Here is a 27,813-nt window from a genome sequence, read left to right as displayed (position 1 = left end):
AAGGAGACAGATGAAACTTAACAGCTGTAGTAGGTGCAAGACAGCGTAACAATGCAGCAACGTCATGCTGTAAAGGTCTCCTGGCCCAACAAAGCCCTCACACGTCACCCTACTTATTATTTGTCAATGTTTTGTCTTAAGCAGCTCAGGTTATTTGGATCTGTTTGGAAGCCTAATGGCAGGAAATCTCTGAAGCTGTTTACCATTCACCTGTAGCCCCAGCTTCTCTCTCTTTTTCTTCTGGGATTGCTTTCTTTGAAAGGAAAGGATGTAGCAGGGACACTCAGCTGATGTGTGTGCATGACCTTTTCATGCACTGCTATCTTTCTCATATAGATACCTACCCTCTAATGGAGTACTGGTACTCAGACTTTGCCCTGGGCAGGGGAAGAGGAGGCAATGAAACATCTACAGAACCTGGCAGGAGGTCTGGCAGTGTGTAATCTAAAGCTAGCTCACTTTCCCATCACTGGGGAGGCAGGATTGACCCGTGGATCCCAATTCTGCAGGAAGACAGGTGAACAGAGCTGTAGATGACAACACGAAGCACTCCACAAGTCACCCCTTGGTCAGTGTCAGAAACAGCTCTCCGAGCAGCTGACCAGAGCAGGTTGTCCGATGAGCGTTATCTCCTCTTGACTGCACAGGCACTCCTCCTGTTTCCACAGAATGAACAGACACCAGGCCACCAGTTCCTTATTGCATTATGGCACTGACGTGTTCAGCAATCAATAACCTGGCACTGCTGGCGTGTCATGAACACCCCGTACAGTACGAGCATTTCATGTGGTGCCACCCACTTCTTCACCGCTGCAGCAGGAAATGCCCAGCCACCCCAGCCTTGAATGTGTAGGCACTACCACCTGGCATGGCTGGCTCCAGTCCAGGGGGCAATGCCACTCCGCAGCAGTGGGCACCAGCACCCCACCGCTCTGTTGGGGGCTATGGAGAGGGCAGGGAGGGGTTGCGAGGGCCAACCAGCAGGTACAGACAGGACTGTTCTGTGGGGAGGAGCTAGGCCACCACAGCGAGCCTCTGGCATCAGTGGGGCAGGAATGGCCAGCTCTGGTCTGTGCCAGGCTTGCAGGGCCCGTCCTGCCCCCCAGGCCTGGTGGGTGCCTTTGAGGGCCTGCGGCACTCTCACCCTGCCCCTGCTGGTGACAGGGCAGACCATGGTCACCCAGCTGCAAGGCAGAGGCCAGCCAAGCCAGGCCTGGTGCAACAGGACCATAGTGCAGAGACTGACACGTCAGAATGTTTATTAATAAAAAAAGTCACAATAACTTACTCCCTTCGTCATACAAAGGGCTCAGTATAAAGAGCTCTTTCTTCCTAAGGTAACACAGGTAAATGAGAGGTGGGTACTTTTCTCTTGTCCTCCGAGACAGCGGCTTTCCCCTGTCCCCCAGGATAAGTGCAGCCAGCGCAGGAGCTGCTGGCCACATGGGGCCTGAGCCGTGGGGCCTGGCACAGGAGCAGCCATGTGCCCCTGCCTGCAGCTGGTTCACGGGCAGCGCAGACCAACACAGGGTGCAAATGCAGAGTACATGGAGACCACAGGCACTGGATGCCAGAGGGTGTGCAAGCTGCAGTGGAGGAGGAGAGAGAAGTGGCTGCTTCCTCCCATAGTGCTGAGGGGTCTGTGGAGCAGAAAAAGTGAAGCAGCAGGACAGCGGCTGCGTGCAGGCAGGGGGATGTGGGGCTGGCTGGAAGCAACCCTGCCTGCCTGGCTGCTGCCTCACACAAGGTCTAGCCTGGCAGAGGCAGGAGGCCAACTGTGGCTACTTGTCACACTCCAGATCCTGGGCTGCCTCAGCACCCTGGTAGTGCATCTCACAGAACTCCTGAATGCGACTGCAGGCTTCCAAGATCATCTCCTCAGGCACGGTGATCACCACGCGGAAGAAGTTTGGGTACTCAAAGCACTGAAATGAGAAAGGATGAAGCTGGCAGATTGCCTGGGATAGTGCTGTAGTTTCAGAGCCCTGACTTGGGGCCACATGCTGTGTCAGCAAGTGAAAATGGTCAGTGTAGGACAGACTGGAGGACTCAGGTTTGGGCTCTTGCTCCCTTAGACTGTTTTTTCTGTTTCAAGAAAATCTCCCATCTCCATCTGTGCACACATGATGCTGTGAGTGTGACAGGCCAAAGGACACTGAATGGTCTGTGTCCAGACCCAGGGAATAGACTGGAAGGAGCTAGGAAAGGAGAGGAACTGGAGAGTATCCAAGGCCCCATCCATACTCAGTGCTGGAAGTGGAGCTGGAAGGAGGTGGAGACGGGGCACAGATGTTCTCAGCCTGTAGTCCATCCCTGTGCCTACAGGGCTGGGGACTGGAAACAGGGCAGAGAAAGGAACATAAGTGGTAGCAGTCCCAGGCCTCTGAGGGAGCGGCTTCAGCAAGGACGTGTGGGGGTACATAGGTTTTGGGGGGTACATAGGGTTGGCTCTGCCAACTTGAGAAATACAGAGCAAGCCTGGAGCTGGGAAGATCCTGGCAGCCTGACTGAGGGCTGTTAGTGAGCCGGAGACTGCCAGCCCCCATCCCTACACCCTGCACTTGGAGCTCACAGCCAGCACATACACACCATTACAGACCATGGACGCTTCACACACAACTCCCAACCTGTCCCCAGAGCTGAAAACCCCTGTGGCTTCTCTCCCCATGCTTTGGCCCCACAGCTCCCTGGGGCTCTCAGTATTAGGCTTACCGTGGCTGGCAAGCAGAACACAGACTGCTCCGAGATGAGTCGCTCCGTGAACTCCACATCATTTTCAAACTCAGGGAAATGCTCCATCTCAATCTCAACCTGCAGCAGAAGGATGTAACATGGCAACCAAGGGAACCAAAACTATCTGCAATGTCCCTGCTTACCCACATGGCCCAACAACTTCCCAGTCAAGTGCAGCTGTCTGCCCTCAATTTTTGCTTATGATTTGGGCTGACTGCAATGTAAGACACAAATGGAAACATAAATGAAAATTAGGGCTTCTTTAAGAAGTATTCTTTAAATACCTAAAGCGGAAATTTCAGTTCAGGACAACTTCAGCAAAAAAGCTGATGGCAAAGATACAGTAACCAATTAGAAGTGAAAAGGAATAAATAAGATATTGAAAAAGAACTTGTAAGAGAACTCTAGTCAATATGCATTAATAATTCTGTCATGCAAGAAAATCCATACGGTAAGAAAAAGACAAATTAATGTTTTGTTTTTAAAAAAGGAAAGATAGCAAGGTCTAGAATGTCACAAAAAAAAAAAATCCTTGCAGGATAATACAGTTGGTAAAATGACACAGAAATGCTGAAATGTTCAATAAATATTTCTGTTCTGTATTTGGAAAGAAGGAGGCTGTCCCTTTATTACATAAGGACAGTGGTATCCTGGCATTTATATATAACCAAAGATTATTTTAAACATCTCATGAAAATATTCTTAAACAAACCAGGTGAGAGATAATTTGCATGTAGAAGTTCTGAAATAGAGTCGGTGGAAAAAAAAATTTACCAGATGATTTGAAATAAATGTTCAGATACTGCAGAAATACAATAGATGTGAAAGAATCTTGAGAACTGTGCCTCTACACAAAGAGCATGAGCAGAATGACCTGTGTAGCTCTGGCTAAGACTGTAAACAGGGTAAACTGATAAAGACTTATCTATAGACCATAAGTAAGTGAGACGGATATTGTAGTATTCTCCAGTTCTGGGTCCACATTTTTAAAAGACGATGAAAAACTGGAGACACAACGAAACAAACAAACAAAAAAGATTAAAAATGTGTTAAGAGACTTAAATGTCTCAATTGAGCTTGTTGAGATGAAAAAGGAAACTTCACCACATCATAAAAAGTTAAAAAAAACACATATGGAAAAAGGCAGAAAAAAAGGCAACTGCATAGGCAGAAGACTACATCTTCAACGGGAGGTATGATAACGTGACTTGTGGTGTAGGGGCTTCCCATTGCCAGCAGGCTTCAAGTCCAGGTAAAACAACATTGTCTCACAAAGTACAAGTCATTGGGTTCTGTGCAGGTGCAAGTGGGTGCTCACCAGCCTCTGCTCTGCGAGAGGTGAGCAGCATATTCTGGCCTTCTCAAGTGACCAAGGGATGCGACTACCAGGCAAAGTGAAAATGCATGGTAAGAGAGACGTGGTGCTGAGCACCAATCTGCAATCACCGACAAGCACTGGCAATGAGACCCAGTGTGAGTGTTGATGATCTGGAAATGACATGTCACTCTCCTTGCTTACCATAAGGTACATGGCTCCGGCGGGCCGGACGGGCTGGAGGCCAGGGATAGCTGATAAGGCAGCATAACAAAGGTCAGCATTGGACTGAAAAGTAGAAAGGAGAGATTTCAAAACAGGAGAAATTCCAGGAAGCAGCTCAGCAAACGGAAGCCAAGCCTGGACCAGGACTATAAACAGGTTTGCCCACTGCAAATAAAGGGACAACAAATGCAAACAGCATGGGTGATCATGGCCTTGACTACAGCAGACGTGACTGAGTCAGCGCCAAACATCCTATCCCCTGGGTCACCAGCTCCAGCTGCAGGGCTGGGCTGCCTGAAACTTATCACAGTCAATATTTCTGCCCCTCTCTCCTGCTGTAATTGGATTTGTTAGGCTCTCCTAGTCACAGACAGAACTGCACCTTGAAGTGAGGTGGGGAGGGATGATGAGCTAGGGAGATATATTTGTCCCTCCAAACAATCCATGAACAAACTGTGCTGACCTGTTACAGCCCGTTTACCTTGAGGATGCTGAGGGTGTTGTGGTAGAACTCGGGGGGTGTTCGGTGCAAGATACGTTCCAGTGCACCTTGGACAATTGTACAGGGTCCTAGGATCCTTTGGCTCAGTCTTAGAAGGCCATCCCTGATCTGCAAAAACATGGCGATATTAGCAGCTCAGACTGTGCTTCCCCGAAGGAAAGGGACAGCTCCAAAGCCTACTCTCTGTATTTCTACAGCTATTCAGTACCCCTCTCTTCAGTGAGCATATAGAGTACTAAAGAACATTTGCTTGACTATACGCCAGGTATTTGCATACTATTTACAGTATCATTCTCTGTTCCTCAGTTGCAGATTGTATTACCAACAGAGAGAAACTTTGGAGTTTCCCAATCTGACTCAAATCAGGCTGGAATATAGTGAACACAAATAAAGCCAGAGCTGTTCCAAATACCACTTTGCATTTCCCTTAGGTTTGGGCCCCACAATCCACGCTTTCAAAGCCAGGTAGGGACAATCAACATCAACTCTTCTGCTCACTCAGCTGGTCCGCTCTTCTCCCTCTTCCTCTGCAAAAAGCTCTCTAGCTGGAAAGGTCACTGCAGTAGATGGTTCTTATAACACAGCTGAACAAATAGAGCCAGATTTGTGCACTGGCAGCACTGCAAGGTGCTGTGTACTTACTTTTAAGGGAAACCATATAAGAGCACATAGAGACCACACATGGACTCCACATGCTGGATAAGCCATGCAATACCTTCAGTGCACACTGGAGCTATTTGGGAAGAGAAGGAATTAGAAGCACACAAAAAGGACAAGGCTTATACAAAGGAGCAGCAGAGACAAGGAGTGTGTTACAGTGTAGATGTGGGCAGGCAGCCACGTATGGGAGCAGATGGAGTAAGGAAGGGACATGAAAAGCCTAGAGGTGCAGAAAAGCATGTAAGCAATTGGGTGAAACCCATGTGGGAGCAGTACATGCCTGTGTCAGTTAAAGCCCTGGTGATCCACACACTGAAGACGCTGCAGGTCTGTTGCTGTGACAGCAACACTCAGAAGTTCTCACCTCATTACCAAAGATGTCTCTCCTGTCATGAATTAGGATCCAGCCCATCCGCCAGCCAGGGACTAGCCACCGCTTTGCCAAGCCACCGCAGGACAAGATGGGCACGTTGGTGCTGAGAGTTGCAATGGGTTCATATTTGCAGTCAGCAAACACCTGTGACAGAAGGCTGTGTTAGGTAGGGCTGTCCCTGCCACTCACTGTAAGAGCTGTGGGAGTGTGCATAAGGCAGGGAAGTGATGGAAAGTTGATGGTGAAAGCTCCTAGCTTCAAGGTGTGAACATGGTAAGTGCACTCACATGAAAGTGAGCCATTTGGAAAGAGGAAAGGAGCTTGACATGAGAGGTACCCCCAGGACTGCACAACAGAGGACTGGGAGCTCCAGGCATGGACCCAGGCAGAGTATAGGGGAGCGGAGGTGTCGCTCACCTCTGGAGACCTGGCTGCCATGGCCAAAGGACAAGTGCATCAGAAAGGACAGGCAGCATGAGGGTGCAAAGAACTGCAGCTGACACTCACCATGTCCCCATAGATTTCGTCAGCAAGGATGGGCACGCACTGTCTTGATGCCACTGTGGGAGAGAGAGCATTCAGCCTGGCCACCCTGCATCCTCCATGGGAGCAGACTTGCCCTTTGCTGCAGGGCCTGGCAGGGCTCTGATGGAAGCTCTGTCCCAGGGCAGAGGGTCCCTATCCTCTTCCTACAGACCATTCATTCAGAGAGCCCAAGCACTGGAGATCCCTGCCCTGGCTGAGGGTAGTTCTGCTCTTGGCTGTGGGGGCAGGCAGCACAGCCCTCCCACTGACAGGACAGGGCTCGGGAAGCATAGGGCTCCCTTGTGAACACTCTCCCTCTGCAGAGCCAGAGTGGAGAAATGAGTAGTCCAAGCCACACAGAGCATTTGAGGAAGAGGAAGACATACGCTCTGAGTGTTCTTGCCCAGTTAAGGCAACACCTTCGCACTGAGCAAGCCCTGCTTCCTGAGATGGAGTCAGTCATGAGGAGAGAAGCAAAGCCCTGGGCCATGGTGCTGCAGTGATCGAGACACAGGCAATGTGGGTAGACACTAGACTGCAACTGTGCCCCAGATATACACAGGCAGGCTCACCTGCCAGGATCTTCTGGAGGTGGCTCTTGCTGAACACAGAGCCACAGGGGTTCGATGGGTTGTTCACAATGAGGCAAGCTGTCTTCTCATCCACCAGAGACTCCAAGTGCTTCAGATCAATTTCCCAGGCCTTCTCTGGCTAGTGAAGTGAAGAGAAGGGGAAGTAACGTCTGAGGAACTGGACTTGCCACACGGGGTGAGGTGTGACAGGGTGCCCAGGGTTGCTCAGGTCATCTTCATCCACTTCCCAGGCAGGGCCAGGGTATTTCTGAGAGGTGGAAATGTCAGGGCTGCCCCTTCCAGGCCTGCCACCACTTACCAAGAGGTTGTAGAGTTTGACCTCAATTCCCATAGACAACGCCAGAGTCTTGTAGAGGGAGAAGCCAGGCCGTGGCACCAGGATGTTCTGGCCTGGGTTGGCCAGCACTGCCAAGGCAAGCTCTATGGCCTGGCTGCAGCCACTTGTTAAAATGACATCCTGCAAAGAGCACACAGGACTCAGTGGAAAGCACAGCCACTCTGAAGGGCCCCAGCTGCATGGAATGGACATCATGCCCAAAAAGACAAGTCCAGAGCCTGACTGCTGGAGAGCTCAGCCTCCTCCTGAGGAGGTTGGAGGAGAAGGGCTCAGGGCAGGGGATGAGAGCAGCAGGAGGCTGCTGCGGGACAAGGCCGTCAGTCCCACAGCTGGGCAGGCAAGGGAAAGACTTGGGGCAGGGACCCCATGCTGTGTGGTCTAGGCATGGGCAGCAGCACCCTGCCTGCACTATAGTCGGAGTGCTTCAGCTGGGCACCGGTACCTGGGCCTCCAGCGGTGCCTCTGGGCAGTTGTAGTATGCAGCCACTGCTTCCCGGCAGGACTGGTAGCCTAGGGAAAGAGGAGCCAAACATGGAAGGGAGGTTTTTACAGACTGTTTCCTTTTTCTTGCCAACACAAGGCTCTCAGATGCCGCACAGCTGGGGGAAGCCCATTTGTTATTGACACTGTCCCAGGTGGCAGACACTGTCCTGCCTCAGGCCAAGCGCCATGCAGCCTCGAGGCTGTGCCAGGCAGGCCAAGAGCAAGGACAGACCCTGGGCAGGAAGGCAGGCTCTGGCCCCAGCATGTCCCGGACACGGAACCGTCAGGAGCAGGGTGGAGGATAGCCAGGGAGCTTCTCTGATCCAGCAAGAGGCCACATGCTATTACGTGGCCTTCACTGTTTAGTGATGGCACAGGGGCAGCCCTCCCTGACAGCACATGGAGTGTCCTGTGAGGCAGGCGTGATCTCTGCTCTGTGCATGCTTTTTGCACTAACTGCAAATGAGGCTCATGTTCTCTGTGCAGTCAGGGAGCCCAAGGGGAGTCCTGGTTAAGGAAGATCAGAAAGGAACTTGGCTGCAGCCCACAGCAGGGAGACACAGTCCTGAGCCCTTCTGGGTGCCTGAAGCCCTGCCTGCTCTAATGGCTGGGGGAGCAAGCACAGCTTCTGCAGGAGGCTCTGGGCCTCAAACAGATCAGGCAGGGAAGGTACACTCAGGTGTACCTGGGGGCTACACGTGCTTGCGTGCTCATGGGACTGTTGGTGAGGGCAGCTGCAGGGTGCTACTGGAAAGATGTCAGTGGGGTCCTCATACCTGCTGGGGGGTAGGAGCTGGCACATGCATTCATCCTACTCTCACAGGAAGAGCTTTGTCAACTTACCAACAGATGGAGCATAACCATTGTAACATCCCGAGTCCAAAACCTCCTTCACAGCTCGCGTGACCTCATCATTTGTGGGAAGGTTTCCAAAGACCGTCGGGTCTCCTTTTCAAAGATTGAAAAATAGTAAAGTTCTCAGTGATCCGTGACAGGCACAGTGCTGTGTGGTTGTGTGGCCTATGCCTGGGTGTTTGCACAAACTTCGTGCTTCAGAGCCCTGCAATCTGCCAGCCACACAGTCAACCCCACTGCCCAGAGGCTTCAGCCACAGCACTATGCTCACCTAAGGACAAGGAGATCATAGCTTTCTTTGGGTTGGGCTCCACCTTCATGCTGTCTACGATGGCTCGGACAGGATTGAAAGTCTTCTTTGACATTTCAGAAGCCCTGATAGCCCATCTTGGCTTCCGGCCCTTCACTTTCCCCAGCGATATGCTGTTCCCACTGGTCTTGAGATGAACATCCAGCATAGGGGCATGGTCTCCGTGGCCATTCACTTGGATCAGGTACGAGTCCATCCTGAGAGCTGTCAGTGTGAAGTGGATTTCCTGGGCTTAGTTAACACATGCCAAACAAGGGATTTGCCCATTTAGTGACACAGCCCATGACTCTCCAAAAGTAAAACTTCTGAAATAGGTGGACCCTACCTACTACCTGTGGACAACTCAGCAGCAGCAAGTAGGGCTGTATTCAGGGCAAGGATGGAGTGAAACCCCACATGTAAGTGAGAGTACAATGTAGTGGGAAAGATAAAGGCGCCTCTGTGCTCATTGCACTGCTGCCTAGCATGGACTTGCTGTGCTGAGGAGGAGCAGGCCCCACTAAAGGCAGCAGCGAAGAGTTAGCAGCCTGTTGTAGCCTCTGCTTGACTGCAGATTGAATGTCCCACTGACAGAAGGGCCAGGTCACCTGCCTCCTCCCCCTCAGCTATCAACTTGCACACCTCAACCTGCAACCACAAGGATCAGCCCACATTGTGTGTTCACATCCAGAATGTCCCTCCAGTCTGCAGACAGAAATGTGGCACTGTTTAAAACAAATCTCAGGTGACAAAAAGGTAGTTCTGGTCCAATGTTCTCAGGATGCACTGGGCAGTGGCAGCATACAGGTTACAGACACTTGCCTCAGCCAGCAGAGCAACAGGGAGCAACAGCCCAGCCCAGAGACCCTAGATCAAAGGCAGTGCTTAGAAAATGGAGCAAAACTGGTACAGCCAAGAGGGAAATCAGGGAGGTGGCACTGCCCCAAGCAAAGGGCCTGTAGTTCTGCCCGAGGCTGGGTAACAAGCAAGGCACAGCAGAGGAACAGCTGCCTTGTAGGCCCCAAAATGCACACAAAAGTAACTTACACACCCAGAGCACAAGTGAGACCCAGCCAGCAAAATCCTTACTTATGAACTGCTGCTGACTCAGAGGTTTCCACCTGCAGAACATTAGGGACAGGGCACAGGGCAGGCAGAGACCTCCTGAGACACTAAGCCAATTCTTGCTGGTGCTAGCACACTATCTTGTAATCCTGCCATAAACTGCTTATGCTCTTTGTACCGCCCTATTTCTCTGCTCCACTGAAGGGCAATTCAGTGAACAGTGGCCCGATGGTAGTTACTTAGCCCCATGCATGCAGATACTCACAACACAGCTATCCCCTTTCTTGCTGCAGAGACTGAGCTGGAAGGGTTGTAGCATTGCCTGGTTCAGGCAGGAGTTGCCATCTTAACAAATTTCTCACTGCTGCAGTGAAGTTTGCACCTAGAGATGCCCCATGATGCTGCTGCAGTTACTCTGCCAGCAGTGCCTCTTAGCCTGTTTATAGCAACTCAGGCTGATCTAACATGGTCACAACACAAGACTTCAGCTTCTCTGCTTCTAACACCTCCTGGGTCTCCTTTCTATCAAAAGAAAGGCAGCTGAAGAAACATGCAGAAGGGCTGCATTAAAAACCGAGCAGAGAAATGAGACACACAGTTCTACAGCAGTGCAGAGTCTATCTCAGCAGAGCCTTCACAGGATCATGCAACATGGTTCTCATGCAAAGGGGAGCTGCAGACACAGGCACAATGGATGCCTTCAATGTACGCAGCCAGGGAAGATCTCCCCACTTCTCCCCCTGAAAGAAGCAAGGTACCAGACCATAGTACTTTACCTTCTACAGCACAGACAGCGAGACACCAAGAAGCTTGGGGGTTCAGTCCCTACTTTTCATCCAGGACAAATCCCCTTGAGAAGAAATTCTTGCAAATTCTTGCCCATGAAATAAGCCCCAAAACTGGGCGTTGGGACTGAATCGTTTAGCCATTGGCTCACAGAGAGGGCTGCTCTCCCCACCCAAAAACGCCCTCTCCTCCCCATTGCAACTGTGTTCACTTCAAACACCTGGAACATGCCTGAAATTTTAACTCTTTCTGGGGGCAGCCTACAGAGGGACACAGCTGGGCCGTCACCCTTTTGCACCACTTCCCTCAGTCCTCAAAGACTGCAGGGGGCAAATCTGCACAGAGTCCAGTTATTCCAGCCCTAGCACCTTGTAATGCACCAAGAGTGGACTGATGGAGCCCAAAGCCTGTGGAAAGCATCAGTTCATCCTGACCTCAAAGGGTCTGGGCTCCCAGTGCACCAGCTGTGAAAGGACAGTTTGTGGCATCATTACAATCAGGAGACATCTTCCTCCATAGGCTGAAGGGAGACAGGCACTTCTCTAGCTGGTGTCTTGGAGGCACCACGACCTGAAGGGTTAAAGGAAGCTCAAGGTGCCATGGGTTTAGGTTTTATTTTCTTTTTTCTTTTTTTTTTTTTGTTGCCGCAAGGCCCAAGCAAACTCATAATTTTGGCAGCTAACAGAAATGATGCAATTCTTCTCTCTCTGATGGTACTGCAAAGCAGAGATGACACCATTCCCAGAAGGCCCTTTTTTGCTAAGTGATGTGAAATCTATGCCTTCCTGTCCCTTGACTCCTACATGCCTGGCATAAAGAAGAGAGGCATCTGCTCCCTCTCTGTCTTCCAAGGGCTGCTCCAAGTCTTCCCTTGCTGCCTTGGCAGCAAATGGCTGGAGATCAAAGAGTTGCTCAGGGACGAGAGACATACTGCTAATCTTCTTGCAAACAGACTGCTGACGCCTTCATTACAGAGGCCAGAGGTGACTGTGATTTTTGCCTGTTTACACCCAGCTCCTGTGTGGGAGGAAGAGGACCACCTGTGCTCAACCTGTGCTCACTACACCACCAGTAAGAGGGCTGCACCTCCCCAGGTGCAAGAAGTGGCCCCTTCCCTCAGTGCTGGGACTGGGGTGATGCTGCTGGGGAGTCATGACCTGCCGTTGACCACAGTGCCGCAACAGGCACTGCTGAGGCCACAATGGAGGTAGGGACTCAGGGCTGGAGGCAGGTTGGGAAGTGGTGGGCTGCAGCCAGTGGGTCTGGCCAGAGTCCCCAGCCCCAGACTGGCTGGCAGGCCTCCCACAGCAGCCACCCCCCAGGGGCTTTGGACAAGGAACAGCACCTTTCAAAAACCCTTCACAGAGAAACTTCTTGTCTTGAAGCTGCTTGGACTCTCTTCTGCTGCGAGCTGCACAGTTCCAGACTATTTTCTCTCTTCTTTTTACTGAAGCCTGACATGAGCGACCTTCAGAAGTTCATGCAGGCCTTCTCCAAGCACCTATGGGTTATTTTCTCACTTCCCCCAGCTAGCCCCATCTCTTGCTATGCTGCAGCCCTGCCAGGGTTAAATGTGGCACTGGGAGGCCTCAAGGACGATGCTGCATGTCCAGCCTAGCAACAAGCCCGCAGGTGACGAAACCAGAGCTCTACCCGTAATAGTGCACACAGCAGTGGGGTTCAGGGGAGGGCATGGTGGAAGCCCGCTGCCAAGAGGGGAAAAAAATGTGGCTCTGGATACATAGGTAGACTCAGTTACATAAGGCTGAGAACCTGGCCAGAAGCAGGGGGAGGACAGTGGTGTACAACAGGGTCAGTGGGTTTCTCCTGCTATTACTACACATTTCTCCTCTCTGTGCGTGACTCCAGTCCTTGTCTGGATGCTCTAGCATGGGCTCTGCAGCCCCCCACCACCTTGTGGTGCACGAAGCCTCCCAGGGCTGAAGCATGAGCACACAGCTCAGCACTTCATATTCAACAAATATGGCCAAGCCACCCCTTGAACGGTGTGGTGGAAGAGGTGGCCATACCCTGCAGGATGCATTTCTGCCAGCAAAGCAGCTGGCTGTCTTGACTGTCAGGACTTCTGTACCCCACTAGCCCTGACTAGCCTCCCCCGCTACAGTTTGCTCCCCAGTCTCAGCAGCTGCCCCCCTCTTCAGCTCCCTCTTTCCTGTGTAGCTTGAGCAATTGATTTTTGTCTCTTCGGCAAGTGGAAGGAGAAACTGATGATGGCTTCAATGTTTTTTTTCGTACTGCCTTGCTTTGGTACCAGGACTGCCCAGAGTCCCGTTTCTGTGAACAGAGGCCAAGCCCGCAAGAGCAAGCAGCAAGCGGTTCCCTCTTGCAGGACCAGCCACAGTCAAGACAGGGCTGACAAACGGCTGCTCGAATGGAGCAGAATCTCGAGCACCACTGCACTGGCAAACCTGTGTTTCTGTCAGGCTGCAGGTAGGACACGCACCTGCAGAGTTTTACCCATGTGCCCTGAACACCCGTGCAGGGTGCACAGCTCCAGGGACAGACACCCAGCTGGTACTCTGCACAAAAATGCACCAGAGTCAGTAACAAATCACTTTACTAGTTCCTCACTTTTTGCTTTTGTTTTCAGCAATTTCTGTCTGCTCTTTTCTGACACTAGTACGGCCCCAATCAGTTCAGAGCTGGTATCCACAAATATGCATGTAGCCTAGTCTCTGTTTGGTCTCTGCATTTCCAGTTGAATCAGCTTTTAATAGCCAAATATGTGATTTTTCCTTTTTCTTTTTTTTTTTAATCAATTTATTGTTATTGTCTCATTTAGATGAGTAAACAGCCATGAAGCCTCCTTGGCTCTCATGAATTTTGTGACTGTGTATCAATTCCCACAGTGTATTTATCTTTATAACACTGCAGCAGGCTTCCTGAAATGCAAGGGACAAACCTTGTGCATTACAGGTCAGGCCACATGGGCACTCTGAAAATGCACATACTCACAGCTGGATCTGCCTTGCGGTGTGAGCAGGGCTGCTGTGCCAAACCTACACATATCTGCATGAGTCTCTGATCAAACCGTGATGATGGTTGTGCCTCTAGCAATCTTAATTGCCCAGCATTCACCTGAAATGGAGCATAGCACCTACCATCTCTTTGGATAATCAGAGCAGAAAATCATCTCAAAAAACCCCAGCTAGGTTCTACAAAGCCATGCAAACATTGTGTTTAAGAGCCAGAAAGACGAAACAATTCACATAGTGACTCAAAGATAGTAACTGACTCAAAAATACACAGTAGCTATTTTAACCTATCTGCCGGTACTTAGGATCAATTTTGATTTTTTCTCAGAAATAAAAAATGTGAAAGACATCAAAAGGTAAATTGCACAGTCTAGCTAGAGCCGCTTCATTCTGGAAAAGTAGCCTGTGTACAGCAAGCAGTTTGACGGTGCTTTTGCCACCTGTGTGAGCTGGGCTTTGGAAAGGGGAGCACTGACAGCTGGGGCCTGTCTGATCTCTGCACTTCGCCTGAACGTGGAACAAGGTGGCTCACACCACCCACGAAGGCAGGGCGTTGTAGTAGGGGTAGTGACAGCCTCTCTAGGCTCCCAGCAGAGTGATCTTCCACAGCCCCTGGGCCAGACTGAAAACAGATGCATTAATGCACCTGCCTATCTCCTACAACTGCAATTTCCCTTTGTCAAGAAAGCTAGGGAATGTAAAAACCAAATGATTTCATGACCATGGCACCAATACCAGTCACTGCAAATGCAGTGCTGCAACCTGGTACCAGCTGCGCTGGGCAATCCAGACGCTGTCCCCAGCCACGGGCGGTCGCGGCGCTGGGGAGGGGGAGGAGGCTGGCGGCTATGAGGGCACTTGCACACACAGCTGGGGCCCTAAGGCCGTTGCAAGCGTGCTGAGAGACACAGAGTGCACTCCATGTTCATGGAGAGTTGGAAGCACCAGTGCGCTACAGGCCCAACAGCCACAGTGAAAGACTTGCAAGCGCCAATACAGATGCCGAGAGGAATGCTCCAAGTGTGAGCACTAGTAGCTCCTGAGTATAGGCACAGTGAAGAAAAACGCCTTGTCCAGCCTTGCGTTTTGCTTACACCCAGGTAAACATTATGTAAGTGCATACCCTGTGTTTGAGTTATGACTTCAGAGACTGGAGCTGTTGCGTGCTTTGTCGTGGCAGCTGCCCCCTTGATGGCCTTGAAGCCACGGGGACAGTGACCAGCCAGTGCGGATGGGTTGGAAAGGGGCATGGTGGCTTTGCGGGGCAAGGCGGCAGCACCAGCTTGCAGCAAGTGGGGTAGGCAGCAGCCACCTCCTTCTCTCAGAGCACAGAGAGGCCAGCCCCTCTCATGACTGAATTTGAGCCCCAGTGATGGAAACCCACCACCTGCCCAACCCATCTGCTCCAGCAACAACTGCTCATCTCCTTACAAAGTCGTGGAGTTGGCATGTGTAGCAGAAGTATTGTCTTTTTTTGCGGGTTCCCAAACAACATGCTTTTTGCTTCAAGCTGAGCTCACTGCTTCCTGACCATGCCAACAGCAGATAGGGAGAACAAAATATTCCCCTCCTCTTGACAGCAGCTTTTTACAAATTTGCAACTTATTAAGATGCCTATTAACAAGCTTGCAAGTTGTTAACAGACACCTGTTCTGCCAGATGAGAGGACTCGATCAATCTTTTTCTCCTAAGTTGTATTTCTAGAGCTTTCTTTTGCTTTCCTCTGGATCCCCTCCAGCTGATCCACTCATCTCTGGAAACACAGTGTGCAAGACTGGAGGTCTAACCAGCGCTGAAGGGGGGGCAGAAGAATTTCTTCACGTGTCCTACATGTGACATTCCTGTTTATACACCCTAGCAATGTTAGTTTTTTTCGCAACAGGATGACATTGTGGACTTGAGTTCAGTTTGTCATTCACAATAACCTCCAGTTCTTTTCTGCAGCACTGCTGCAGCGTCATCGTGCTGTGCTCATTGTTCCTGTGGTTATTTATTTATGTGGGACAGTCAATAAATCTGGCTGTAGTGTTCAGCAGTTGATTGTGCTGCAGGTCCCAGCTCCCTCACACTGGAGAAATATGAGGCAATTCATGACTTGCTCCTTCCACTTCACCCTCCAAGTTCCCAGGGAGGGCACTGAACCAGGTCAGAGCTCTTGGCCCATGGCAAGCCAGGCCAGGCCCTTCTCTCCCCTTAGTGCAGCAATGACATCAGGAGCAGCCAGAAACAGAAGAGCCAAAAATTAAAAAAAAAATAGAGAAGCCAAAGCAGAGGTGAAGATTAATACTGGTGTCCTCAGCTTCCTGTTGCTCTCTTCTGCCGATTGCTACTTGTTGCAGTGAGAATAGGAACCCAGAAGACAACACTGACCAAGCCCAGCTTTGGCACTTTGAGCAGGAGTGAAGGGACGCAAAACATTTTTTTAACAATTCTTGATATAGCAACAGAAATGGAGTAAGATTGACTCTGTTTTACAATACCTTGAAGTTTGTACCTCACTTGTTAGCAGCACACACGCTAGTAAAACTCTGAATGCATCACCAGATCAACACAGCAGTGCTTCCCAGCTCTGTCTTTGAACAAGTAATTCCAGCACATCATAAGCTCCAAAGAAATCTTCAGCTCAGTTTGCTGGATGAGCAGCTGCAACACTCTGCATAAGATATGCTATTTTGTCCCTTCTTGTGACCCACGATTATTCAGCTTAGTTGCTCATGTCCCTCTCATGGCAGTTAAAAGCTCTACTAAGCAAAATGGCACTGCCCATGATCCTAAAATTATACAAAGGGTTGCTAAAGCTTTAAGCTCACCCTATGCATGGCAGCAAGGAGGCCTGGGTTCTGGTACACGAACACGAGTGATGCAACATATGCACATCAAAAGGTGTGTGCAACAGCCTCACTGCTGAGCATCTGCACTATCTCCAGAGCCGTCGTCCTAAGATCTCTCCCCATTTCCTAACTTATCACCATCATACAACTCCTGTCCCCTCTATCTAAACTAGGGGTTGAACAAAGAGTTCTTTTGTTTTGCTTCTTTCTTATCCCCAAACTAAGTAAATTTTAAGACAAGTTTTCAGATCTCCTGTCCTTCGTGGAGTCAGGCGAAATGTTGAGGGGAGTGTTTTCCTACAGTGCTGAAGTACTGCAGTACTTTATAGGCTTCTCATGGTATCAATCTATAGGGTTGTTGCTGTTGCTCCTGCAAGGACAGATGAAGCAATCTTACTGTTGCCACCAATATTACAGATGGAGGAAATGTATTTCTGCATCTTAGTGACAGGTTTGGACCTCTCAGGGCACATATTCAGACACCGTGTCTGAGACCTCATGGTGTAACCCTGTTTCCCTAAAAGTCTCTGTTTTCCTAAATGCAACAAAAATATTTCTTTGCAATGCTAAAGCTTTTCCAGGCGGTATTTGGTCAAGCTCTTGGATAAAAGCATTCACTCTGGCTGTGGAGTTTTCTATGCTTCCACCTGTGTTTCCAAATTGTCCCGCTGTTTATTTTTTTCCGGTGACACACAGCCTTTCCTGAACAGCTCTGCCCTTACCAACCCTGAGAAATGCTGACGCTTGTGCCTGGATGAGATCTTGGGCACTTGCCTTCGCTCCAGCAATCACCAATAAACAAAGGAACAATTCATCGCCACCTCTGCTGGAAGGTGATGGCTGTGCTCAGCAGCCTCCTGGGATTGGATGGCAGCCAGTCCTACCGGGAAGCAGGACATTATTGTGCATGGAAGTGGGGCAGCAAGTGAAAAGGTCACGTCATATTGTCTGAAGTGGCCTCCAGCAAACAGACACAGAAGAGATCTATTTGGTTCTGTATGGATATATATAAGGTGATGCATTTAACAAAAATTACCTGAGCGTGGCCTGCAGAGTGCTGAACTGGAACCTGGCAGTTGCACTGCGGGACAGATCCCAAGGTGTTGATGACTGTCCTCTGGAGACGCGGGGTCCACAGGCCTGGGCAAGCCAGAGAAGCAACCAAATGCTACGCCCGGAGAAGCACAGGACAAGGCAGAGTCAATCATTCTGCTGTGATGTAAAACCCTGGTGCACTTGTGTCTCGTGCGCTGCATGGAGGTCTAGTCACCACAAGACAGAACTAGGGGAGTTGGGGAAGGTCCAGAGAAGGGCAGCTGGTACAACAAAGGGGATGGTGCCTCTATCGTGTGAGGAGAGACTAGAAAGGCTGGGACTTGGGTTGAAGGGACCAGAGGGGCAGGACTCGGGTTTAGAGGCACGAGGTAGCAGACAAGCTGAATGCAGAACGCTTTCACCGAAATCCACCGCACAGGAAAAAGTGGCACCTGCGGAAATTAGTTGGTGCTCAGCTTCCGACAGGTACAGACAAGTACGCGTGACGTAGCGGGCAGGATTTGCGCGGATCGTGCCCGCGCGAACGGACAGGGGCCGCCACTGACGCAGCGCAGGCCCGTACGGCGGCGCCGCACGCAGCGGGCCGCTCCGCACCGCCCTGCCGCCTCCCCCGGGGGGGCGGGGCCCGGCCACGGGCAGGGTCGAAGCGAGCCCCGGGCGGGGGGGGGGGGCGGAAGTCACCTCGACTCGCGGCGTGACCCCACATCGTGCCGGCGCTAGCCCCGAGTCGGGCGCCCTCCGCCCCCAGTGCCGGAGGAGCGGGGCCGCGCCGGGCCATGGCGGAGCGGAGCGGTCCCCGCGCCCCGCGGACAGGACGCGCCGGGGCGGGCGGGCGGTGAGGGGTAGCGGACAGGCGGCTGTGAGGGGCCTGGGCGGCTGGCGGGACGGGCTCGGCGGGCAGGCGGCCGTGAGGGACCCGTGCAGGACGAGGCTCGGAGGGGCGGACGGGCGGCCCTGAGGGGCCCGGGCGGGACGGGGCTCGGCGGGGCGGACGGGCGGTCCTGAGGGGTCCGGGCGGGACGGGGCGGACGGGCGGCCCTGAGGGGTCCGGGCGGGACGGGGCGCGGCGGGGCGGGCAGGCGGCCGTGAGGGGCCCGGGCAGGTCGCTGCTATCCCCGCCACCGTTTCCCTTCAGCGCCGTGCCCAGAGCAGGGCCGCAGGAGCCGCCGGGAAGCCGCGCCGCCGCGCCGGGGCTGCTGGAATGCCCTCGCTGCCGGTACCTGGGCACGGGCAGGGGTGAGCGGGATGGGAAGGGCCGCTGGGCCGCCGCCGTGGCTGCGGGAGCCGCTTCCTTTGGCCCGCTGGAGCCGACGGCCTGGCCCGGCTCGGCTTCCTTTCCGGGGCCCCCTTGCCCGACGCGGGGAGCAGCCCCTTCCCGGCCGCCGCCCGGCTCGGGCCCGGCGGCCCTGCGCTCCGGCCGCAGACCCACCGCCGCCCTTCCCCTTCCAGCCTGCTGCCAGATGGCGGAAGCGCTACTCGCCGTGCTGATCCTGGTCTGCAGCTCCGTGTCCTGCGGCTCGACGGGAGGCTACACGGGCCTTCCCAGCCTGGGCGGCATCTACTACTATCAGTACGGCGGGGCTTACAGTGGCTTTAGTGGAGCAGACGGGGAAAAAGCCCAGCAGCTTGACCAGCGTTTCTACCTACTGAAGCTGCCAATTGCAAGGGCGGCAATGGCCGTGGGAGGGTGTCTCCTGGTCCTTTCTTGTGTTCTTATTTTGGTTGGTGTTCTGCGGTTACCGTGGCATTTCCCCGCATGGCTGGTAGTTGAATGCATCCTGGACATAGTGATTGCAATAGGCATAGTGCCTGCTCTGTACTATTTCTTCCATTTTCTGCTGGGGGTTTATAATTCATCAGTGTGCAAAGAGAGAGAGCAGCTTTATGAAAGCAAAGGCTATCAGGGCTTTAGGTGCAGCCTGCATGGGGCGGAGATTGCTGCCGGCCTCTTAGGCTGCATCGCTGTTACAGCTTACCTGCTTAGTGCAGGCCTAGCTGCCAGGGGGTACAGAACAGTTCACAAACTGAAACAGAAGCCAACACAATTATACAAGCTTTAGAACCATTTTTCTGCTCCATCAGTGGTTATGATTTTTGCTAGCCTCCTTATTGAGATGAAGCAGTATGCTTTTCCTTGCTTCTGGGCAGTGCATCCTTAATGCTACAGCAGAACACACACTGAGAGTATAGCTCTAAATATGGTAGAATCAAGCTGCTTCTAACGTGAATTTGCATTATTGAATCACTAGTAGACACAAAGTTAGGCTGATGGACTCCCTTGGCTGACTCTTGGTAGAGAGGGAGTGTCCTGGTGTAGTTTACTAGCATGCTGCCTGTTTCAAGGTGGCCTTTCCCTCCCCTCCATCAGGTGTCTCATTCTCCAGGGAGGTCATGCTGCAAGTACTGCTACTACATACAGCTGTTGGTGAACAGCTTCCTGTAGCTGAAACTGTCTCTACAAAGGGCATGCGACTGTTGACTGAGGAGACAGCTCTTAAAAATGTGTGATCATGGCTGTGGCAGCTAATTATTGCTTCCTTGTAGGTCTCTTGGAACTAACAGGGCAGTTTGAACGTAGCATTTATGGAGCCATCAGAGAATCCTGAAAGAAACTTGCAAAATGATGAATACACTCAGTCTAATTTGTGGCACAATGCCTTTTCAAACTCTCCTGCAGAGGGCATATTCTATGTATGAAGTGGTCTTGTATATAACTTGTATGCAACAGTATTGCTTAAAAAGTTGCCCTGAGTTGGGATAATGAGACAAAAGCTTTAAAAGCTCAAACAGGTGGTTTAAGATAGAAATAAATTGTTTTCAAAATGCACTTTTAATGTACAAGTTGGGGAAATGAGATGCTGCTCTTGTATTATTTATTAAAAAAAAAGTGAAATGTAAATTTCCTATAAAAGTCTTTTTAAAAATTAACAGGGAAAAGAAAAGTAGTACTCGAATCACAAAATCATGCCTCAGAATGAAATGTCACTTCAGACCAGTGCCCACTATGTGCATTGTCCATAGGAAGATGGAACCACCACTGGTCTCACTGACTAGTTCTACCCATATTAAAAATCAAAAACCCAAACACCAAACTAAACATACCAGAAACATGCTTTGTCTCAGATGTATCTCCAGTTTCACTGGCACCAGTGCCTAAATCTTCACAATTAACCAAAACCATGGAACATTGTTGGAACTACTGATACAAAAGTAAAACATGCTAAATAGGAACACACCAGGTACTTCAGGGTTTGTTTGATTTCTCCTCCCTTTTAGTAGCTAGATGCATGGAGTGTTTCAGTGCAGGGATTTATGTGGACAATCCACTGTAGTCCTATTTCTTTTAATGATTCTGTATTTCCTGCTTGGTGCAGCTACTTCTACAGCGCAGTACAGTGCTATTTAGAGCAAGTTCACAGGGCAGGATTCCTCTGGCAGGATGCAGAAAGCTGCCTAATAATTGGTATTATGAATTCCACCCTCACAGTGTTTTGCAAGTAGCTTTTGTATGGAAATGATGAGTGAAGTAGCATACAGAGCCTGCAGAGAATGAAGGAGAGCTTACAGCACAGCTACTGCTAGCCACAGCTATGTTTGACTGGGATATTGCACAGATTCCCTCCAGCACAGTAATGGAATCAGAATAGTTAGATGAAAGTAAAAATCTTTATTGCTAAGTCAGCTGAAAAGTTGATGCAAAAGTACTCTTCCTTCCTGGACTGCTCTATACACCTGAATAAAGAATCAACAGAATAGTGTTTTCCAGCAATCTTACATTACTTGCCTCTCCAAAGCAATGCAAACATAGGCCATAGTGCTGAAGGTGCATTCACTGGACAACCTACTCCCATACAGGACAAAAATGGGGATTATTATAGGTGCATGCTAGAATAGGATGCAGAAAATACTCTCCTTTTTAAAACAAAAAACATGAAAAAATATTTAATAAACTGTTGATGTGCTGCAATATTAACATGCGCTAGGTCATATAAGTCAAGCTAAAAAAAGGAATAATTTTAAAATGTGAAAAAAGAGGAGAAACCCCACTTGAGTCTTCAGATGGCAATGGAAAGCAGACAATGATTGCACAAAACCGAAGAGGTGGCCCTACTGCCTGAAGAAAGCCTTTGGCAAGTGACACAAAAGTCATCATTTGGAAGGAGTGCAGAAAATCCTGAAGTCCTAGGGCCTTAGGTGTGGCTGAAGGGCCCGTGTACTAGGAGAAGAATTTCAGGCCTCACAGCAGCCTGTGCCCGAGAAAGGGAAATACTTGCTCCTTCTTGGAACAGAATTTTATCCTCCCATCTAGTTCAGTATTCTGATCAGGTCCCAGCAATCTGTGGCTCTGCCTCCAGCAGGCCTGCTCCTGGTGCTGGTAGCAACATTTGGAGGCTATCTGTTGTCCTTAATGCTTGGGCCTCAACTACTCATCACTGACTACATGGGTTCCTTTTGCGGAAGCCTTTCTGGACAGGACAGGGCAGACAGGCCAGTGGCTTTAGAGCACCTTTCTCGGCGAGCAGGCTCATCAGCAGAGCCAGAGTTACTGAAGAGATGGACAAAGCAACTCGCCGGCCTAACTTGATTGTGGCTGCATGGAGCATGGCAGGTCTGGCATTGCTCAGCACGGACAGGAGAGCCTGATGACGCCGAGCTGAGAACCTGTCTCCAATAGCAAATCTGTTATCGAATGGGACATTCTTAGCGATGTGTCTCTGTGGAGATGATGTATTTGTGCAAGAACCACATACAAAAATTGGGGAAGAGATAGGAGAACAGGAAGAGAACTGGGAAAACACTTTCTATGCCCTGCTCCAAGTCCTTCTCTAGGCTTGCCCATTCATACCTGTTCCACCTACAGCAGTGCTCCTAGGGAGCTGGAAATCTATTGTGGTGTTAACAAGTAAGGTGAGGAAGACAAAGGAGAAGCTTGCTGCCTCTAGGGAGGCAGGAAAACAAAAGGTGGTGATGGAGGGAAGCACTCGGGCTGTACTGCCCAGAGTAAGACAAATGTTCATAGTATCAGGGGAAGAGAAGGCTCTGGGGAGACCTTATCGCAGCCTGCCAGTATCTAAAGGGGGCCTATAAGAAAGATGGGGACAGACTTTTTATCAGGGCCTGTAGCAATAGGACAAGGGGTAATGGTCTTAAACTAAAAGAGGACAGATTTCGACTAGATAAAAGGAAGAAATTTTTGACAATGAGGGTGGTGAAACCCTGGCCCAGGTTGCCCAGAGAGGTGGTAGATGCCCCATCCCTGGAAACATCCCAGGTCAAGGTGGGACTGGGCTCTGAGCAACCTGGTCTAGTTGAAGATGTCCCTGATCACTGCAGGGGGTTGGACTAGATGGCCTTGAAAGGTCCCTTCCAACCCAAAGATTCTGTGATTCTATGATCAGCTTAAGCAAAGAAAGCTGTGGACTCTACCTAGTGTAAGAGAACAAGCCATGTTCTGCCGTAACAGTTCACACCCACAGAAAATAGGAGCTGGCTGTATTAAAATCCCTTTCTGCTTCAAATCCAGAAATGGTACTAGAGGAAAAAGCTAAGCAGGAAGTCCTTGCATTTCATTCTGCTGCTGCTGTGAAGAGGAGCAGCTCAGAAATCTACATGCTCCATCGCAGAGCTTTGTTTTACTTAGCCCTTCCCCACAGAGCTAGGTCAAGCCATTCATAACTAACTCCCTGTGGCAATGCCAACTCTCCAGGCAATGCTACTGGTTCAGACTGCCAAGGACACACTGGATTTTCCACATCAGCACAAGAAATAGAGGCCTGACTGGCATTAACATCTGCCACCCTCCTAGTGCAAGGTTTGTCACAGTCTTACTCAGAAAGAAGAGTGTATTTCTGCACTGGTCCCATACTGAACAGAGGCTGCTTTGCAGCCCTGTCAGGTTTTGGGAAGTGTTGGGCTGGGCACAGATACTTGGTAAAATTATCACCAGAGACAGAATTAAAAGTTATAGTCAAGTACCTTGGGACAAGCCTTTTCTGCATGCCTGTATGAAGAGAACATGAAAGAAGTCTGGGGTTTAGTTTTTGAATCTTTTCTGCTGTTGTTTCTTTAAGGGATTAAAATGCTGCTGTTTCTGTGATTCTAAGAATTAGCTTTTCTCTCAATTTCCAAATGAAACAGGCATTTAAACAGCCAAAATATGTGAGATTTTAAACTTTGGAAAAAGTTGGGTTGTTTCATGATTACACAGTAACTCGCACAAGGCATATACTAAAATGTTGCACTCATGCATGGTAAAAATACATTTTTTCCTAGTGAGAAGAAATCCAAGGTGCTTTGAAATCTCAATAAAACGGTTAGATTTTGTCAAAAGATCTATATTGACAGAATCCCACAAGTAGACTGCACAGTATTTCCTTCTGAGCAAGGCCTGAATTTGATCAGAAAATAGACGACTCAAGCCCCTCAAAGTCTTGAGAAGAAACTTTCAAGTTTTCTTCATAAATATAATTAACAAAGAAGAAAAGGCACTAGCCCACATTACAGTCAGGATTATTGCACCACTGACGTGACTAGGGCAGCTGTTGTCCAGCTCTCTGCTGGCTAAGGAAGACAGATCTGCATGCTACAGAGGCAGTGGGCTTTTCACAACCCTTACACGAGACAATGACGTAGCCAGCCAACTTACACCCTACACCAAAAATCCTAATAGAAACACAATGTATCTGCCCAGTGCAGACTGGCCAATTCACCATTAGAGGGACTGTTTTAAACATCTTTTCCAGTGCTGATAAAGATGTTATTGAGGTGAAAAGTTCTGTTTTTCCTTTTGCATTGAAAGCTAAGCAGAAACAAGTATGCTTTTACCTTGTTTGTGGCCAAATTGAGCGTGTACCATGAAACGCAGGTTGCTGTGGATCTGGAATACGATGCCAGTTTTCAGAGGCAAGCAAAGATGCTGTAGCCGATAGTGCAGAGGTTTATGTTAGTGGAACAGAGCACTGAATGCTTCCCCAGCACGTGAAGGGCAGCCCCGCTGCTCACTAGCCTTAGAGCGGCACACCACTGCTTACAACTCTGTTTCGTCTTAGACCAAGTACCTCACCGAAACAAGCATGAGCTCCGAGTTTCATCCCATGTCTTCTGGATGCAGGAAGTCTCTACTGTGAAGCAGCCATGATGGAGGTGGCCAAGTTGCTGCTGAGCTGGGTCTGTGCTCTGCAGCTAGAAGCACTAGTTCTATACATTACCTTAATCAACCAGTCCAGAGTATGCTCCATGTAAAAATGCATCAGTTGGCACCTGCTTATCACTCAGCTGTGTATTTTCTCATCATGCATAGGCTGATCCCATCATAGCCCTCACTCTGCCCTGCACCAGTGCTCATCAGAACACTGGTACCCAAGTCTTCCACTGCCCTAACAATATCCATCGGGAAAAGCCCCCACCACACCTGCTGTGGAGTGCTCTCTCCCCTAATCCTAAATAATAAAGTGCTGCGCTGAAGGGGAGCAGAACAGCTTAAGTGTAATCAATAAAAGTGCTTGCAATTAATGTAGGAAACCATCCTTGGGTCAGCTTCATTGCAACTGGCTGTATTCTTTCAAGGAGTAACAAAGTCAGGTGCTGGGGGCAGGGGCTGCACCAGAAATATTCACAGGACTCCAAATACTGAACATTGTCTTCTCAGCAGCCTCCTCACCCCACACACACATATGCCAGCCCCTTTCCTGCAGAGCTGGCAGGACCTCAGGGTTCAAGGAGTTACAGGCGGGTGTTGGAACACCTGCCTTCTTCCTAGTGCTTGCACATTACCAGACAGTCTGTAACACAGAGCTCAGGTGCTGGTCTGAGTGCTCAGAACAATTGAGACTCTACAGTGAAAAGGAGACAGCTCAGACCTTAGCACACCCAATTCTTCCTTGACTCCATTAAGGAAGCAGCAGATGCCTGTACTCCCTGCAGATCCCAGCTCTCCTTGGAGGGCGAGACAGCCCTTATGGGACAGAGGTTCCTGGGACAATTGTGGGAGCAGTACTTGTAGGGTTACAAAGCTGTGTCAAACTCCTCTGGCAAAGCCGTTGCATGTTCTTCTTTCTTTTCCTGATCTGCTTCATTCTCCTGGTGCTGCTTCATTTGTTCCTTCACTTCCTCCTCCAGATCGGGTGGCACCACAAATTGATCCTCTGGCTCCATCTGGGATGGAGCAGCAAAATAGCCTGTCTTCTTCTTGGGTGCCTCTGTGGCTACTTCAATGAGGTTGAGGCTCTCCTCCAAGGGCACTATGGAGCCATTGGAAAGCTTCTTTCCATAGAGACAGCATGTGGAAAGAGATTTTTGTAGTTCACACTTTTCCTTGATCCCTCTCTGCACAGTGTTGCAGTTTATACTGTTCTGTCTACGAATGACGAGGACAAGCCCAGAGTCATCCTCTGGCCCTGAAGCAGAAGAGCTGTACTCTGCAGCAGGAGGTTCAAACTCCAGGCCCTTTCCTTTACAGCAGTGGATGTCCACCTCTACCTCCACTTTACTGCCATTTGTCATCACGCCTTCCACAGGCTGCTCATCGTCACTATCAAGACCATTGTCAGACTGGTTGCTAGAGAATGTGGCATTGGAAGGTTGGCGCTGAAAAATGCTTGAGGGGGGCACAGGATGTAGGCTGCAGCGTCGCTCTTGTCGTGGTAGCAAACTGCCATCAAGACCAACAACATTGTGTTCATCTGAAGCAGTAGAGCCCACCTCACTGCTAACCTCAGAAGCAGACAGTTCACTGCTGAACTCTGAAGCAATTCCACTGCTATATGAAGGTGTTGCTGGCTTGGTGGTGGTGGAACTAAATCCCACAGGACCTGGCAGAGTGAGGCCATGCATCTCGCATGTGCAGCTGTCCTCACTGATGTTCAGACACACCACCATTGCACATACATTGTCTTGGCAACCATAGCTTTGGGCTAAAGTGCAGAGTTTCTTTGCAGCAGCTAGTGGGTCATGGAGGTGGCGCACAGCTGAGACAGCCTCTGTGTAAGAAAGGTGTTCCCAGAGAGCTTTGTTCCCTAGAAGTAGCAGCTCGTCTTGTATAGTCAATGGAATGGAATTGACATGGGGTTTGGGCAGAATCCAAGGATGCAGGTATGTGCAGCCCAGCATCCGAGTACAGCAAGTCACCCCATTGACCTTATTGTCCTGCAGACAAAAGAAACAAGGCAGTAGTGTTAGGTCTGCTATTAACACCATTTGGAGAGCAGTCTCTCCCCTGCCCATATACTGGTTTGGAGCCTTGAGAAATGCCAGTGCACAGCTACAGCACCGGAGAAAAGGACCTAGGCCCAGGTACCACAGTATAGGCATTCACTCTATCTCATCATCAGGTACAGTAATCACCATCACCCATGCTGGCAGTAACACAATTTTATCCCACAAGACTTTTTGTCATGTTCAGAATAGTTTGCTACAATTATTCAGAAATGCGCAGCTAGACTACCTGCAGTACATTCAACAGAGAATCTCACTCATGAGTCTTAACGTGAAACTTATTTTTTCAGTATGAGCTAGATAGTGACTTTTTACTTTCTCATTGCAAGGCAGATTATCCAGACATTAAATAACTTCTGTGTACTTTCTGAACTATCTCCCTCTTTATTAACATAACTGCATTCTGAAGTGTGGACACTACATCCTGAGGAAGAAAAGAACAAAGTAGGTATCTCATGCTACTGCTGTAACCTGGAGGTAATACCTCCTTCCTTTTCCTGCTGGATAGTCCCCTGGTCAGCCTGGCACTAGTCTTCTGGATAGGAAATCGCACACAGCCCTCAGTCCCTTTTCCAAGTCAGTGCATACAGAGTACACAGCTTCCCCAGTGTTTTGAATTTTATCTCAGTGTTCTTAATTTCTATATCCTCTGGGTGTTAAACATTGCTGCCGCTGCTAACTAGTAAAAACAAGCAGAGGACATGTGCAGGGAAGTCTCCTTGGACAATGATTTCACTTTTATTTTTCAGAATCAGCCAGTTTTTAAACCATTTAACGTGCTACATTGACTCCTCAGTCATTTTTAGTCAGAATGCTATGGATTATTGCACCTTGCAGAGCTATAACACATTAACAGATTATCCCTGTCAGAAACACTTTTATCAAACAACCTGATACTTTTTAAAAGACCCACTGAGCATAAAACTAATATGACTGGTACTGATTTCTCAGATCTTCACTTATGACCTATTTTCCA

The 27,813-nt window shown here is 49.9% G+C and overlaps 3 protein-coding genes across 3 annotated transcripts in view; 1 reads left to right on the top strand and 2 right to left on the bottom strand.

Moving 5' to 3' along the window:
* Window positions 1-1,781: 1,781 nt before the first annotated feature.
* TAT (tyrosine aminotransferase) lies at window positions 1,782-17,680 on the bottom strand (the record flags this gene model as incomplete). The annotated part of the gene is made up of 12 exons (XM_082005903.1): window positions 17,605-17,680; window positions 8,873-9,115; window positions 8,590-8,694; window positions 7,706-7,773; window positions 7,225-7,383; window positions 6,906-7,044; window positions 6,316-6,368; window positions 5,800-5,952; window positions 4,755-4,883; window positions 4,253-4,336; window positions 2,713-2,811; window positions 1,782-1,925 (listed from the first exon to the last, which is right to left on the bottom strand). Exons 2-12 carry the CDS (start codon window positions 9,105-9,107, stop codon window positions 1,782-1,784), a joined length of 1,368 nt encoding a protein of 455 aa, XP_081862029.1. The 5' UTR covers window positions 9,108-9,115; window positions 17,605-17,680.
* A 720-nt stretch (window positions 17,681-18,400) lies between these two features.
* Window positions 18,401-19,684, top strand: MARVELD3 (MARVEL domain containing 3; the record flags this gene model as incomplete). Its single annotated transcript, XM_082005787.1, has 3 exons — window positions 18,401-18,459; window positions 18,760-18,860; window positions 19,074-19,684. The coding sequence occupies 3 exons, from the start codon at window positions 18,401-18,403 to the stop codon at window positions 19,682-19,684; spliced, it is 771 nt and encodes a 256-aa protein (XP_081861913.1).
* A 5,944-nt stretch (window positions 19,685-25,628) lies between these two features.
* The window catches only part of PHLPP2 (PH domain and leucine rich repeat protein phosphatase 2), a gene marked incomplete at its 3' end in the record, with an annotated part of 34,985 nt that continues 32,800 nt past the window's right edge, over window positions 25,629-27,813 (bottom strand). The window contains exon 19 of the mRNA XM_082005902.1: window positions 25,629-26,768. Within this exon, the coding sequence (XP_081862028.1) occupies window positions 25,629-26,768 (1,140 nt within the window). The remainder of the gene's footprint in view (window positions 26,769-27,813) is intronic.

The sequence above is a fragment of the Phaethon aethereus genome (genome assembly GCF_964289735.1).
Source record: "Phaethon aethereus genome assembly, chromosome: 13".
Taxonomy (NCBI): domain Eukaryota; kingdom Metazoa; phylum Chordata; class Aves; order Phaethontiformes; family Phaethontidae; genus Phaethon; species Phaethon aethereus.
Note: the sequence above shows the minus strand (reverse complement) of the source record. Positions and strands in the feature narration are given on the sequence as shown.